The sequence below is a fragment of the Argentina silus genome (genome assembly GCF_951799395.1).
Source record: "Argentina silus genome assembly, chromosome: 5".
Lineage (NCBI taxonomy): Eukaryota > Metazoa > Chordata > Actinopteri > Argentiniformes > Argentinidae > Argentina > Argentina silus.
In genome coordinates this window covers 7,609,792-7,624,815 of record NC_139659.1, presented here as the reverse complement: position 1 = coordinate 7,624,815, position 15,024 = coordinate 7,609,792, and the positions used below count along the sequence as shown (strand labels likewise).

General features: G+C 43.4%; 1 protein-coding gene across 1 annotated transcript; it reads left to right on the top strand.

Moving 5' to 3' along the window:
* The first annotated feature begins 71 nt into the window (after positions 1–71).
* Positions 72–14,856, top strand: arsb (arylsulfatase B). Its single transcript, XM_083670375.1, has 8 exons — positions 72–527; positions 807–993; positions 1,392–1,582; positions 1,737–1,944; positions 5,620–5,863; positions 7,362–7,432; positions 12,264–12,395; positions 12,697–14,856. Exons 1-8 carry the CDS (start codon positions 267–269, stop codon positions 12,960–12,962), a joined length of 1,560 nt encoding a protein of 519 aa, XP_083526501.1. The 5' UTR covers positions 72–266; the 3' UTR covers positions 12,963–14,856.
* Positions 14,857–15,024: the final 168 nt, after the last annotated feature.

The following is a 15,024-nucleotide window of genomic DNA, read 5'->3' as shown; positions in this document are numbered from 1 at the left end:
TATCTGATTGGTTACTGTTTGTAAAGCCAACATTTCAACCTGGGAAGTTCCGAATTAATGTTGCGCGTGCATTTCCTTGTCAAACCTAAAGACTTCTGATTGACTTAGCTAAGTATATTACTTTGTTAAATCATTTTGTTATGCTGTCTTTTCATACCTTGCTGCAACTAACAGGATACTGCACTACTTCCTTGTTTACCTTATGGAAAATAAGTAAAATATTGTTCTATTCGGAGATCTTGACCCAGAAATAAGGAAGAGGGAAAATGACTGTTGTAGAATGGGCTTTTGCAATTGCTAGAGCAATTTTGATATCATGCCCTCTGTTTTTAGAGGCTAAACAACCACCGCACGTAGTATTCATTCTTGCAGACGACTTTGGCTGGAATGATGTCGGCTATCACGGGTCTGAGATCAAGACGCCAAACCTGGACAAACTCTCTGCAAATGGTGTCCGACTACAGAATTATTACGTTCAGCCGTTATGTACTCCTTCAAGGAACCAACTCATGACCGGTCGATATCAGGTGAGACGTCCAAGTGCGTCTTGATTCAGTGTTTTTCCATAAAAATACATACAGTAGCCTATATCATTGTGTATTATCAGTGTATTACTGTTGTCCCCATGTTGTTTCTCAGCTATACCTCATAGGCATAGTCTTATCCACAATCAGATACTGTAACTGTTACAGCATTATAGCTCTGTAACTGTATTACAAATTGCCTAGCGAGACAATGACAAACTGGCAAAAGCACCCAGGCCACTATAGCCTATCTCTGATCCCCTGTATCTTTGCCCTTCTCAGATTCACACTGGCATGCAGCATCAGATCATCTGGCCCTGCCAGCCCTACTGTGTGCCTCTGGATGAGAAGCTGCTGCCCCAGCTGATGAAAGAGGCTGGGTACACTACACACATGGTGGGCAAGTGGCATCTGGGCATGTACCAGAAAGACTGCCTGCCCACACGTCGAGGGTTTGACTCCTATTTCGGTTGGTTATCAATTAATTCTCTCTTGGCACCTGGGTCAATAGTCCAATATTGTATCTCTTTGTCTCTATGGATCTGTCTTTCTGTCCATCCATCCATCCATCTATCTTTTTATCCATTCATCCACTCATCCCATCACATTCCATTACAGCTTCGATCAACAGGGTTGTCTGCAAACTGCAGTAGACTTGCTCCTCTTTAATCTTAATGGCTAACTCCAATGCCCTTGTGGTTTAGTCAGATATCTGATCATACCTGTCTTAAATCTGGTGTTTAGACTTGCAGATTTATTTTAGTGTATATTCAGACCCTAACAACAGGGAGTGAGCAGTGAGGGACCTTTGAGGTGTGGAAACATCTGAAACAGGTGAACATTCCCTTCAACCGTATGTGCCCCCAGGCTATCTGACGGGCAGTGAAGACTATTTCAGCCATGAGCGCTGTAGTCCTATCCCACCCCTGAATGTGACTCGCTGTGCCCTGGACCTGAGAGAGGGAGAGGAGGTCGCTACAGGATATAGAGGAGTCTACTCTACACAGCTGTTTACAGACAGAACCACCAGCATCATCACCAAACAGGACCCTAACAAGGTACATATATACACATAGCTTACTTGTCATGTAACACAACCTAAGCCCAATACAAAACACATATACTCACTTATTACTCTACACAATCTACTAAAATATCTTTCACACTGAATGAGCTTGTGTGTGTAATCTATGTATGTGTCCTGTCTCGCAGCCACTCTTCCTCTATGTGGCCCTGCAAGCGGTCCATGCGCCCTTGCAGGTTCCAGAACACTACGTCGCCCCCTACAGTTTCATCCGTGATCCACACCGCAGGATGTATGCAGGCATGGTGTCTGCCATGGATGAGGCTGTGGGCAACATCACCCTGGCACTGCAGGAGAATGGGCTTTGGGACAACACAGTTCTGGTCTTCTCTACAGGTATCACTTTCATGGAGAGTTTACCTACCAAGCCATATCTCTGCTTTTCAAGACTCATATACTTCATGTACTCTCACTGGTTTGATATTGTATATGCCCCCCAGCAAAGTGTTCACACAAGTGATAAGCCCTCACTATCTAGCCTAATGTTAAGTGTAATTTTAAGAATATCCCATAGGAAACTCAAATCACCACAGATCTTTTTACCTTTATCTTCCTACACCGTCAGCAACTAGAAAGAGAGATTACAAAAGAGTGCATTGTGTAAAAGCAGGAGTTTTCCTGGATCCAGGACAGAGTTTGAGTGGTTTTGATTATCTGCCTCATATCCTATGAATCAGTGTTTATCGGTCTGCTGACGTCCACTGTCCTCTCAATCTTTCCCTCTCCTGCAGACTGAAATATGTTGTGTTGATGGGGTGTGAGTGTTAATCGTTCCTTGTGAATGCACAATGCTCTTTTCCCATGTGAGTGCCGTTTATCCTGTTAGCTGTTTACACACTGCAACTGTAGACAGTATCACATGACTGTACTGTACTTTATGGAATTAGTAGCTTAGAAGCATTTCTCACCTTCGTCTCTCTCCAGAGTTAGATGACACTGACAATACAAGTCAACAGTCTTGATTCAAAAGCCATTTTTGGATAGAGACATTTATATTTGCCTAAAATGTTTCTTTTACATAATTGTTACATAATTGATTGCATGATTGATTATGCACAGTAATGTACACCCCACTGTAATTACCTTGACCTTACTTTGCTTACTTTATTGAACCTAAGTCGTTAGAAGACAGTAGAACACACAAATCAGTGAAATGTCACTCTAAATGAGTGCTATTATGTTGTTTACGTGTGGTTTTGGAACACACAATGCTTTTACGAAGTGTCAGGTCTGAACAGGACCCAACTCAGTGGGCAGTTAAAGAGAGAGCAATCACTCTTTATGTCTCTGGGCAGAACAGAGCATTTTCCATTAGCACCAAAAGCCAGTTCCCATGAAAGAGAGTAGTTGGGGAATTTGAGTGGAGACATTTATTCAATATACAGAACTATGCTTTAGAGTTAAAATAAATTTTGCTTAGATCTATAGTATGCAGACGTATGTACCTTTTGTAGAGTAACTGTCAGTTCTCTCAGACATTAATTATGGTGTATGACATCTATGATGTCCTGCAGGCTACATAGTAGCTCTCTGTCATTTTGTTTGGTGTCAATGATCTTCAGAATTATCTCATCACAGCTTGAAGAGACTTATATACGCTTTACCATGATGATTTCATTGACACAGGACAGAGGCTGGGTTTAAAGGGCTTCAGCAGTACTCTAAGGATCCACAAGAGGTCAGCCTGTCCTTTCAGCTGATTCTTTGTCCTTGTTAACCCGTCTCTGCAAAGTCTCATTATCCAGCAGCTGGTAGCTATTTTGAAACGGAAACAACCCTGAATTGAATGACTCTCTGCAGAGACCCTTAGACAAGAGTGAGAGGATGTTACGAAGTGCTGCATACTGCATCCATACAATCAATTTTTACATCTCAGGATGATTGGGAATGTCGAAATCAATGTTCAGAAGGATCAATAATCTTTCTGTGCGTTGCCACTTCAATCTCTATCAGAAATGCTGGCTGGTTTCCCCTAACATTTCCACATCTGGACCTTTTTTAATAGTTTGCATCTGAAGTAGGTAAAGGCTTTGAAGGTGGAGAGAAATAAAGTTATTTTTAGCTGTTTAGATTTTAAAGGGTAATTAGAAGGCAGGAACAATGCTGTGAGAGTGAAGTGTAAAGGTTTCTGCCTGTGGTGGGCTGAGGTAGGTGGCCTGTTTCAATGTTGAGGTTGGGAAATAGCTAGGTAGACTGTAGCCCTGTGAGTTAACTTGGTTAGCTAGATACTGAGGTTGAGAGGGATATAATTATATAGGATTTTGCATACCTCTCATACACTGTAGATCATGCACTGTCATAGTCTTGGTAGTTAAAACTCTGTCTCCTGGTGGGCATACAGTAGATACAAGGCATACAGAAGATGTAGATGAGGTGTAAAAACCTGTTCCATCAACCCAACCCTCCCTGCTTTGGATTATGGAGCAAGAGAGTCTAATATACCTTGTTATTTTAGATTTCAAGCTGCTGAAAGTAATGGCTTTTCCTTATTCACAAGTTTGTGCATACGAAGAATGCATCGTCAACAACTATTTGTGTAAAAACTGTAAGTCCATGGAACTCCTGTTCTGCATATACCATGACTCATCACAATTTCCTCTCTCTTATTTCCTCACATAGTCTATTGCAACCTCATGGTTTACTGTTCCTGCTTAGCCTCTCTGTAAGAACTAGCAAATATGTCTCAGCCCTGCCCAAACAAAAACTAGTTTTGAACTGTAGAGCAGAATTTGGAGATTCTTTAGCGATGAAATCCTCTCTTAATCAAGTGCCTCACTGGGGCCTTACTGTAAGCAGTGAGTAGAGAGAGAGAAATAGAAAGAGAGAAAGAGAGAGAGAGCTGGCACAGAGAAGGGAGAAGCAGATTGAAAATGAATTAGAGAGCAGGGGAGATCTTTCCAGAATGGTGCTGGAAGCAGCATAGACTACTTGCCGGACTTGTACAACACTCTCCTCCCCTCCCTCACTCCCCCGCCTCCCCTGAGAGGGAGCCCTACCCTGATGTGATTGGTCCACTGTGTTTATACTGGACTAACCTCTGGTGAGGATGACCGTCTGTCTGACCGTGTGTGTGTGTGTGTGTGTGCGCATGCGTGTGTGTGCATGATGTCTGACTGGCTGTCTGAGGAAGACTTCAGAAGAGAGAATTTACCCCCTACCCACCAATAGGGGAGAGAGAAAGATGGATGAGCACAAATTATGATAGAGGGATTTGATAGAAGTAGCAGGGAACAAAGGGAATGAGAGACACAAAGACAGAAAATCAAGCCACAGACATAGTCCTCTGTGGTTGCAAGACTAGAACTCACTCATCAACAAACCTTTTGTGAAGGGGTAATGCCATGAACCATAAACCAAAGAGTGATGGTCAACTTACGTTCCTAGCATTGATAATATATAGAGTTTCCATGTGAGACAGTTGCCTTATTGTTTCATTTCAAACTCACTATGTCCACACTTCCTCTGAGGGAGGCCTATGAGAGCAGTCATTTACCAATGTGTTGATAATGGTATAAATCCACTTGGTTGATTGTTATGTCTCATATGAATTCCTTTAGACCTCATATTTTGTGATGGTTGGCTTTAGTGGGTTTGAGTGCAAACCAAGCATGCTATCCTCTTGATGGTGAGGTTGATATATGTATCATTTGAAAAAGGGAGAGAACAGAGTAGGCTTTTATGAGGAGGAACTGGAGGGTAGATTGCCATGTACGTTCCAGTGTCTTGACAATGACATATCCTCAAGCTTTTTCCCCTCATCTGTTAGTGACAAAGTGGCTTGGTCCCTGGTTTACCTCAGTGACTCCTTCGTTCCCTCTCTGATAGGGGACAGATCGGTAAGGGTCAGTACTCCTCACCACAGTTTGAGAGATCGGTCTTGTGGGTAGCAGTCATTCCTTCTTGGATCCCGGTTTAAGACTTGGCTTTGGCTTGAACCATTGTCTTTTGTCTACTTATAAGGTCTAATCTGTCTTGTGATGATGTCCTGTGTGTTTCTGGTTGTGTTTATAGATAACGGTGGTCAGACACTCTCTGGGGGCAACAACTGGCCTCTGAGGGGCAGGAAGTGGTCACTGTGGGAGGGCGGGGTCAGGGGCGTGGGTTTCGTGGCCAGTCCACTGCTGAAGCGTCCTGGGACCGTCAGTCGCGAGCTCATCCACATCTCCGATTGGCTGCCTACGCTGGTGGGCTTGGCTGGGGGAACGCCAAATGGCACGAAGCCATTGGATGGGTTCAACGTGTGGAATGCTATCAGGTGAGTCGGGAGGAGGACTTATTCAGTAGGATTTGTTGTCCTGTACAGTATATGTCAGTGCTATATTCAGTCTGTATTTTTTCCCTGCCAAATTCTGCACCTTGATGAATAAACCTGAAGACTCCATCCCTGAATACTGTTTATATTTAAAACCTTTCCTTTTGCAGGTGATAGATAGGCCTGGGGCCACTATAAAGCAGGTAGAAGTTTATTAAGTGGTACCAGACTGGTTCCTTTTAACAGTCTATTTCTCTTTTATGCCTCACCTTATTTTCTCTCTCACTCTCCCTCTCTCTCTCTCTCACACACACACACACACACACACACACACATATACACTCCTTGTCATTCCTAAGTTGTTTATGTGAGACTGTCCTACTCTGCTCTGGACAGACACATCAGGGGGTTCTCACGCCTTAGACTGGGGAAAATATTTCCTCATGTTTGACAGCCTCCCCATTTCTCCCTTACTCCTTCTCTCCCCCTCTCCTCACCCCCTCCTCCATCCCCCTCTCCCCCTGACTGATCTGTCTCTTGCTCATAGGAGGCCCTGGCTCTTCAATAAGCCCTTTGTTACCGTGGCAATGGGACCTCAAAGAGAAGGAAATTCCATCACTCATTCTCACACAAATTTGTAGTCCTTCCATCCCTCTCTCTTTCTCTCTCCCCCTCTATATGTCCCCCCTTTTCCTCTATCTGTCCATTCTCTCTTTCTCTCAGAGCTAGTAAGGCCCACTGTCAGGAAAACTTTGATGTTTTGTTGAATCTTGAAATCAACAGTGAGTCTTCTATGTTCTGTTGTACACGATACCATATAGAAAATAATTTAACAACACATCAAGGAAGTGGTGTTGAGGAGGCTATTTCCAGAGAGAGGTAATGTATATGTTAGTTAGCCTGTCAGGCTATCATTGCATTTTGTCAGACTGACACATTGCATTTGTAAACTAAATGTAGACACAATGAATTGGGAGAAATTGAGGGCTGCAGCAGAGCCCTGAAGTAGATCCAGGCTTAGACTCGACCACAAACCACCACTCCTAGCCCAGTCCTGTGTCCATTGGCTGTCATCAGTCACCTGACTCCACTGTTACCTTTGCCTGGTGTATTTTCACAGCAGACGTGTCGCAGTGTGAGACTGGCAATGGAACAAACTCCTGTTTGTTTTTTCTTTTTTTTTTTTCTTTTTTTATAGTTTCAGACAGATTTAATTGCACTGTGTTTACAGAGAAGCAGAGGACTTCCACAGTTTGGGCTATGAAATTAGAACCAAACGAAGGCTGAAACAGAAGCTTACACGAAGAAATAAGAAAGTTATTCTTGTTTGTTATTGGACGCTGTGTTCATAGAGTTCACTCTGCGAGTGTGGTCATGGCATATGACCGTTTGGTGAACAGGAGGCGGCTGGTTTAGATTTAGTAACCCTTGTGAATTAGTGAACCCTGTGAGTCAGAGATGAGAATGTGTGTGAGAGTGATTTGTGCTTTTTGTTTTACAGCCAAGGCTTTGCCTCACCCAGAGTGGAGTTGCTGCACAACATTGACCCTCGCTACGTTGACATCGCTCCATGTGAGTTCACCAGTCAGTCATCACTAGTTCTGAAGTTGTTCCTCCGCTTTCTCCGGAATGATTCATATTCACAAGGAAACATAATCAAGAACATCCACATCTCCTCTTAGCGTGTTCATTACTGTTTGAATTCCCAGTGCATGAGCACTGCACGGCCCCAGCTGCAGCATTGAGCTCATTCACGTCTCTTTGGTCCAGATAGGGGTGATGTCATCCTCCTGTGTTGCTGCACAAAGCCCAAATCCCCCTTAGTGTGTGTGTGTGTGTGTGTGTGTGTGTGTGTGTGTGTGTGTGTGTGTGTGTGTGTGTGTGTGTGTGTGTGTGTGTGTGTGTGTGTGTGTGTGTGCGCGCATTCTGCTTGGAAAGTTTGAATATTGCAGTGATGCAGATATTCCACTCTAGATGGGGGGGGAACACATCCTCCTGTGTTGCTGCCTGATTCCCCAGCACAAAGCCCAAATCCCCCTTAGTGTGTGTGTGTGTGTAAGTGCGTGCGTGCGGGAGTGCGTGCATGTGTGCGCGCATGTATGTCGACTAATACACATTGTACCCATCCACCATTCTAATCAAATGAACCTATTAGGGCTAGGACACTCAGGGTGAATCCTAAATCTTAGCTCATAGATGTGAGATGCTGTGCTAACACGATGTTAGATGCTGACCAAGAGTGACCGATGAAGTGGCTGAGTGAGTGAATAAGTGACCGGGGTAAGTGGACATGAGAGGACTTGGTTCAAGTCTCAGATGTTCAAGTGTCAGCCCACCCGACTCATACGTCATCTGACAGTGACTGGAACAAGTTGATAACCATGTTCAGATGATGGATCACCTGTGCTAACAACTACCCTTGGGCTCCCTTCCTCCATATCTGTCTGTTTGGGACATTTCTCTCTCTCTCTCTCTCTCTCTCTCTCCCTCTCTCTCCCTCTCTCCCTCTGTCTCTGTCTCGCTCTCTCTCTCTCTCCCTTTCTCCGGATACCCCCCCCCCTCTCTCTTTCTCTCTCTCTCTCTCTCTCTCTCTCTTCTTTTTTCCTTGTGTCGTTCCCCCCCCCCTCCTATTTTTCTTGTGTCCCCCCCCCCCCTCTCTAGCCATAAGTATGATTTTATTTGACAGTCTGCAGTATACTTTATACTTAGAAATGTAATTTTGTACTGTAATGAAATTGTTGTTCCACGATACTTACACAATTATAACCTTTTGGTTTCTTTGGAATGCATAGAAAGGACTAGCGTGAGGGAACATACCATGTGGTACCTGGGTTGAATTCTTTGAGTTAAGTACCAGGAAGCACCCATTGTTTAAACACATTTTCTTGTAAATACCAGTTCAAAACCCATCGAGGACGACCCTAATGATAATGTGTTACCTAAGCTTTCACTGAGTTGTACACAGTCTGTGAGTTGTCCTCAGAGCCTTGAGGCTTGACATCCAGCCTGTGTTTGATATGTGTCATGAGATTGGAGAGCCAGCGGTCTGTTGTGTGCTGTGTTCGTCTGCCTGGAAGAATTAGGTGTGTTTCCACGGCTGGGTTTTGTCTGTGCCTGCTCAATGTCACATACTGTGTGTTTATCATCATTGTCTGCCGTGTATCTCTGTTGTTGTTCCCCAGTACCACCAAGTACCAGGGTTCTCCCCGCCATCTGGGTCTGGTTAACCCACTTCTACTTTTTTGATTAGTTCCTATGCATGAGGATTCAAAGATACTGTACACCCCTAAATATGAATGTCTTATGTGTTGAATTAGTCATGCTTGTTATTCTATTAAGATGACAGGAATGTTGATGGAGTAGGGTTAACAGTGAAATCACCAAAACACTGTAGAAACTTGAGATACTTGACGTTTGAGAGGGAGGGAGTGGGTGTGCACATGGGCTAAACTGTGATTGTAGGGGGGATTCCAGGAAATGGGTCTTGTGACTGCCGAACCCCCCTGTGAGACACAGTGAAGCGCTCTCATTCTCGTCTAAACCACTTAATATTAGGTGGAGTGAACCACTTCCATCACAGAAGGGGGTGTGGGGCCCCTGGTCAGAGGTCAGGGTTTCTGACTGTGTGTTGAACAAAGGGCTGTGCGGTGGAGCACATATCGTATTCTCATCACCAAGTTACACGACAGTAGGAGTGGGGGCGGCGACCTCAACCATAACTTTCCAGGCTTATTTTTTAATATTTTTTTAGTCGCCTAACTCCCCTCTGATAAGAGACCTGAAGCAGAGACTTGCCTAGATCTGCATCAGCTAGAATCTCCTTCAATCGTCATACTGTAGCACTTATACAGTTAATCTAAGGCAAATGTTATGAAACGGTCATCTTTGTCAACTGAGGTAGCAAGAGTGTGAGTGACCTCCTCTCCGATGTTGCAGAGGAGAATTAATGGATCACCTCCTTTGCTCCGCAGGAAACCTGCCAACATTCAAAAGCCTCTGATTGTTATTAGAGGATTTTATTATTTTCACTTCAGAAATCTGTTGAAAGGCGATCAGTTCAAAGTGAGCGTTGCTTTCCTTGGCTCCTGGTCAGCCCTCATAATTGGCACATGATCGTTTTATACCAGCCTTGAGTCTAAAAATTACACTGAGGTGGTGCTTCGGGCCAGCCATCTGACATAAGCCAATTTAGTTGTGGCGTATTGACTTCCTCGCTGACTGACCCTAAAGAAAATTATGGACTTCATGAAAGAGAGGAAAGCCTTCACACCGCAACACGTTGGAGCCTTTTTGCTTTTATCTCCATTTTGGCATTGATATACTTTCCCTCTCATTCAGGGTCCTTGGAGTGTGTGTTGCTCTCTTGAACTGGGGTTCAGCATTGGTCAACACCCAAAGGCCGTCAAGATGGGGACTGATGAACAACCCGTCTCATACTACTAAAAATGTTGCCCCTTACCTGCATGCACTAATATGTTTATAAGTATGTTTAAATCCTCGTTATCTGTCACCATAGAGACGACAATTTTTCCTTGAGTCTCTTGAATGAGACCCCACTCTCTTTTCTTCTTCACATTCTAGGGGCCCCCTTTCTCTCTTTCCATTCCTCTTTCAGTCTCCTACTCCCCTCTCTCTTTTATCTGACGAGCAATTCTGTCTCCCTCTTCCTCTCTTCCCTCTTTTATTCTCCCTTCTCTTTCTCTATCTGAAAAGAGGGATTCTATTCCCCTTATGCTTTCTCTTTTTCCTCTTTCAATCTCCCTCTCTCCCCCTCTCTTTCTCTGTCTGACAAGAGGGATTCCGTCTCCTAAGTGGGCCATAGAGGGGTCTCTGAACTTCCAGCTTGTCTAGGCAAAGAGAGAGCCTCTGGAGCAACCCCAAACCTCAAATCCCCCTGACTTCCCCTCTCCACTTCTCCTTCACTCTCCCTCTCCCTTCTACTGCCCTTTCCTCTTCCTACCCTCTCTCAACCAGAACCCCCTCTTCTCCTCCCCCACTCCCACCTACCCATCTCTCTCTCCTCTTTCCTCCCCCTCTACTTCCCCCTCCTTCCCGCATGTCCCATTTGGGAATTTTCCCGCTGTGCAGTCGGATCCAGATGTAGTGGGGCCGGCCGTCAGCTGCACTTGCCCTTCGTTCCCGCAGAGAGAATTAAATTAAGAATGAAAGAGTGTGTGGGGAAGACTGGTGAGGCCCCCTTGCTTTACGAAGAGAGAGATGGAAGGAACAGAGCGGTCTTGAACAAACTGCTCTGTTGACTGTTGGCATCTCTCAACCTGTTATACACTGGTACAACAGAGAACACTTACAGTTTCATAGTCATTTTCATGCGTTTGCTGGTTTCAATAAAACAAACAATACAGAATCTGCGTCGGGCCTTGCCCTGCCCTGCCCTGGGTTCTGCAATTGTATTACAAAATGCATGTGAGACCACTTACAAAAAATCCACACATCATTCATAGGTTGATCAATAGGGATTCAAATGTTGCAATGTTTGTCATGTGGTCTAAGAGATGCTTTAGAAGTGTTTCAGTCATGCTACATTAGAGAAGAGTCATAAATTCAAACAGTACTGGTTGTTACACTTATAAGGGAGAAGATCAAGGGCTTGTGTGTACACAATGAATGTGAGGAAATGTGTGTTTCTGACAGCATTAACCAGCAGTAACTACTTGCAAATATGTCTAATTAAGACCACATTGCTGGGGTCAACCTCAGCTTGAAACCGGGAATGCTCTTAAGGCTAGATTTCCTCTCCTGACACAGGACATGTGTATTTGCTTCAGAAAGGTATTCTACTTGAGAGAGGAGAGGTGGTTGATGTTCTGATAAGGCAATAGAGGGCTGTAAAAGAGCAGTACATCAGTTATCTGTTTCTTGACTCTGGTTTAATCCTCCCAATGAACCATCATGACACTGTGTCCCCTGGCATCTGCTCTTGTGAAAACAGTAGTTTCAGTTTTAGTGGGCAAAGATGGTAGACTGGCGGTTGCTCTACCCTGCTCTACTGTGTGGCTGTCATTTGGCGTCATAGTGAAGGTCAAATTCTTTCTACCCAAAAAATTGCAAGTCCAGAGAAACCTCACACCTTGACTTTAACATTTTAACCAATGTTTAAAACCTCTCAATTTCTGCTGCTTCATTTGCCCTGCAGGGAAGAAAGGGCTCTTTCTCATTCTTCTGTTTATTTTCACACCTCTCACTGTACTGGCTGCCTAGTCTATGATTCTCAGGTATGTACCCTGGTGCAGTCTCTGGCCCTCTCTCAGTTCAGTTCAGTTAGCCCTCGACAGAGGACGTTTTGTGTCCAGTGGTAGCCCAATACTCCATTTATCAGCGATTCTGAGTTTCTTTCAAATGGATGATTGCCCTTCATTATCAGCTTTCCACTCCCTCTCCACAGGTCCTGGCAGGGGGTCCCAGTTGACATTGGCTGAGGCGAACAACCAAGGCTCCTGGTCCCAATCTGGCTTCAACGTGTCCATTCATGCTGCCATCCGCAACACGAAGTGGAAGCTGCTGACAGGCTACCCTGGTAACTATCCTGTCCCGTCCATTATGTCGTGTTTAGTCCGGGAGAATATGAAGGGTGACACGTGGCCGTTGATCTTGGGATGGGTATCTAGATTCTATAGCATGTCGTATAGGTGGTCGTAGATTTCATGAATGTATAGCTTTTTCTTTATTGTATTTTATGCATATCACTTATGATACAGCACAATGGTATCTCATACAGTATTTATTTGCCCTCTTAGAGAGAGGAGTTGCAACACACACACACATAAACACACACACATTTCCGAGTTCTCTTTACATTTTCTTGCTCTTCCACCCAGGTTGTGACCACTGGTTCCCCCGTCCAGGCCTAGGGAACAGTTCTGAGTCCAGTGGTTCTAAGGTGAGCTCCCTGAAGGCTGTGATGCTATTCAACGTTGAGATGGACCCAGAAGAGAGGCATGAGGTATCGGACCAGCACCCTGGTGTGGTGGATAATCTCCTCAAAAGGCTCTATCACTACCAGCAGAAGGCTAAGCCAATCACCTTTCCAGATGATGACCCCAGGTGTGACCCTGGCACTGGAGCCTGGGGGCCTTGGGCCTAGACATGACGATGATGGTGACGATGATGATGATGACGATGATGATGATGATGATGAAGAGCAAGTATACATGTCTGTGTCAGATCTGAAGCCTTGAAGAGACAACACCAGATCATTATTAATTTCTGAATGACCACTTATCCTCCTGGCTGCCAAACTGAGTACAGTGTACTTTAGCTACTGTATGCATTTCCAGGTATGGTGTCAGCCAGGCCATTAGTAATGCTTTTAGGGTCTATTTGATGTTTTTTCAATGCCAGGAACCTTGGTCAACAGAAAATGTTCCTGGAATAGACGCTAATTTTGCACATTTCATTGCAATATCAGTAAGGATGACTATTTCTCTGCATTTTTATGTATTTATTAGAATAATATACCAGTATCAGTATTTATTAGGGCTGTATATATGAATTGATTAATCAATTAAAAAACAATGCTTTTGGAGAAAAAAATTATGTATATATCATAACAAGGACAAGAAATTAAAGCTAGAGTCAGTGACATATAGCCAACAAAACAAGTGTTGGAACAAAACAACAACTTGGAAGCTCAGATAAAGCAAATGAGAAGCTTTTTTCTTCAACTATGGGAATGGGAATGGGAATTCACACCTTTGATTTGGAGGCCATCATTTCATTGTTAAAGCACCCTTTTACTCCCCCACTCCTTGTTTAGGCACCACTTCTAGGTTTCTTGTTTCTTTAGATTTAGATTCATTAGATTGTATCAACACATTTATTTTATCGACTGTCAGCCCTAGTATGTATGGATTTGTGTCTGTTTATTTTTAGCTTGTTACATGATCTCTGTATGTGAATTTTTTCTTTGTCAATTGAAAAACCTTTTTTCAAAAACGGAACATTGAATCATTCAATAATTAAACATTAACCCTAACCTTAAAGCAGAAGGGGGTCAATTCCACATGTTTGTAACACATCAATGATAAACTTAAATACTGTGACATCATCTTTGTTTACTGTCTCCATAGCACTCCATTGCTGAGGTAAGTTCAGTTAAAGAAGTTACGTAAACACTGTTTGCCACATATATTGCTGAGTTGTAAAGACTCTCCCTGCTGGTTCAGGTATTTGCACTTAATTCATTTAACATTCAGAAGCTACAGTCCCCTTCTGTGTGTCAGACACAAATGTAAGCAGAAAAAGCAGCATATCTTACCTGTTCCTGAATTATGAAAAGGGTTCAAAGTGCCAGACCATTATTTCTAGCCCAGAGGATCCAGTCTGGAGCAGTAACCCAAACATTTATCAGCAGTGAATCACCATTGAGAATTCACTAGCCCTACGTTAGAATGCACAATGGTCATTGTATGAATTGACTCCCTCTTACATTTGGCTAGCAAACCGATTGGTCCTGAAGGATTCTGAATTACAGGAATTGGTCCTGTGAATAGATGTCTGCCTTGACCTCTTATTGAACTTCCATTCATACTATTTCTTACACTTTGTTGTGACCAACTATGTCTTAAAATGTATGTAACAGAAGGTTTAAACGCATATCACAGTTATGTCCCTCATGCTCAGGAACAACTAACACTGGCTGTGTAATGTGTTATTAAGTAGAAGAGCCTTGTGCGTTGGAAGCTATGTTTTGAGAACATGAGATAAGTGGGGAATTTAGACAACGATGGCCCCGGGATGAGATATAAGTGTCACAGGACTAGTTATCTGTCTTCTCCACGCACATGTTTTAGAAGGTCTTTTCAGTATATAACAAATTAGTGTTCAAGTTTTCATCAGAGAGTCTTTGGGAGCTGTGGCTTCCAGTAAACAACTATTCTATTTCACCTATTCTATTGTATGTTGTTGATTTGTATTTTACTAGAACTGAATTGAGTATTGAATGAACGATAATAAATTATTAATTTGATTTATCCCAATTTAAGAGAACACTGGTGTCAGTCTCACGTTCTTTATTTCGAGTGAAAAAGTATATTCCTACAGTCCCTACCAATAGTTTTGAAACACATATATTATTGAGGTCACTTATTTTTCCTGTGGTTGTCTCTTAAAGAGTTGACAAGTAAGTACTAAATGGGTTTTGAGGT

Coding starts and splice junctions, on each gene's coding strand:
- arsb (XM_083670375.1), top strand. CDS start 267: ATGACTGTTGTAGAATGGGCTTTTGCAATTGCTAGAGCAATTTTGATA. Junction 1,583..1,736: donor CCAAACAGGACCCTAACAAG/GTACATATATAC, acceptor CCTGTCTCGCAG/CCACTCTTCCTCTATGTGGC. Junction 12,396..12,696: donor GCTGCTGACAGGCTACCCTG/GTAACTATCCTG, acceptor TCTTCCACCCAG/GTTGTGACCACTGGTTCCCC.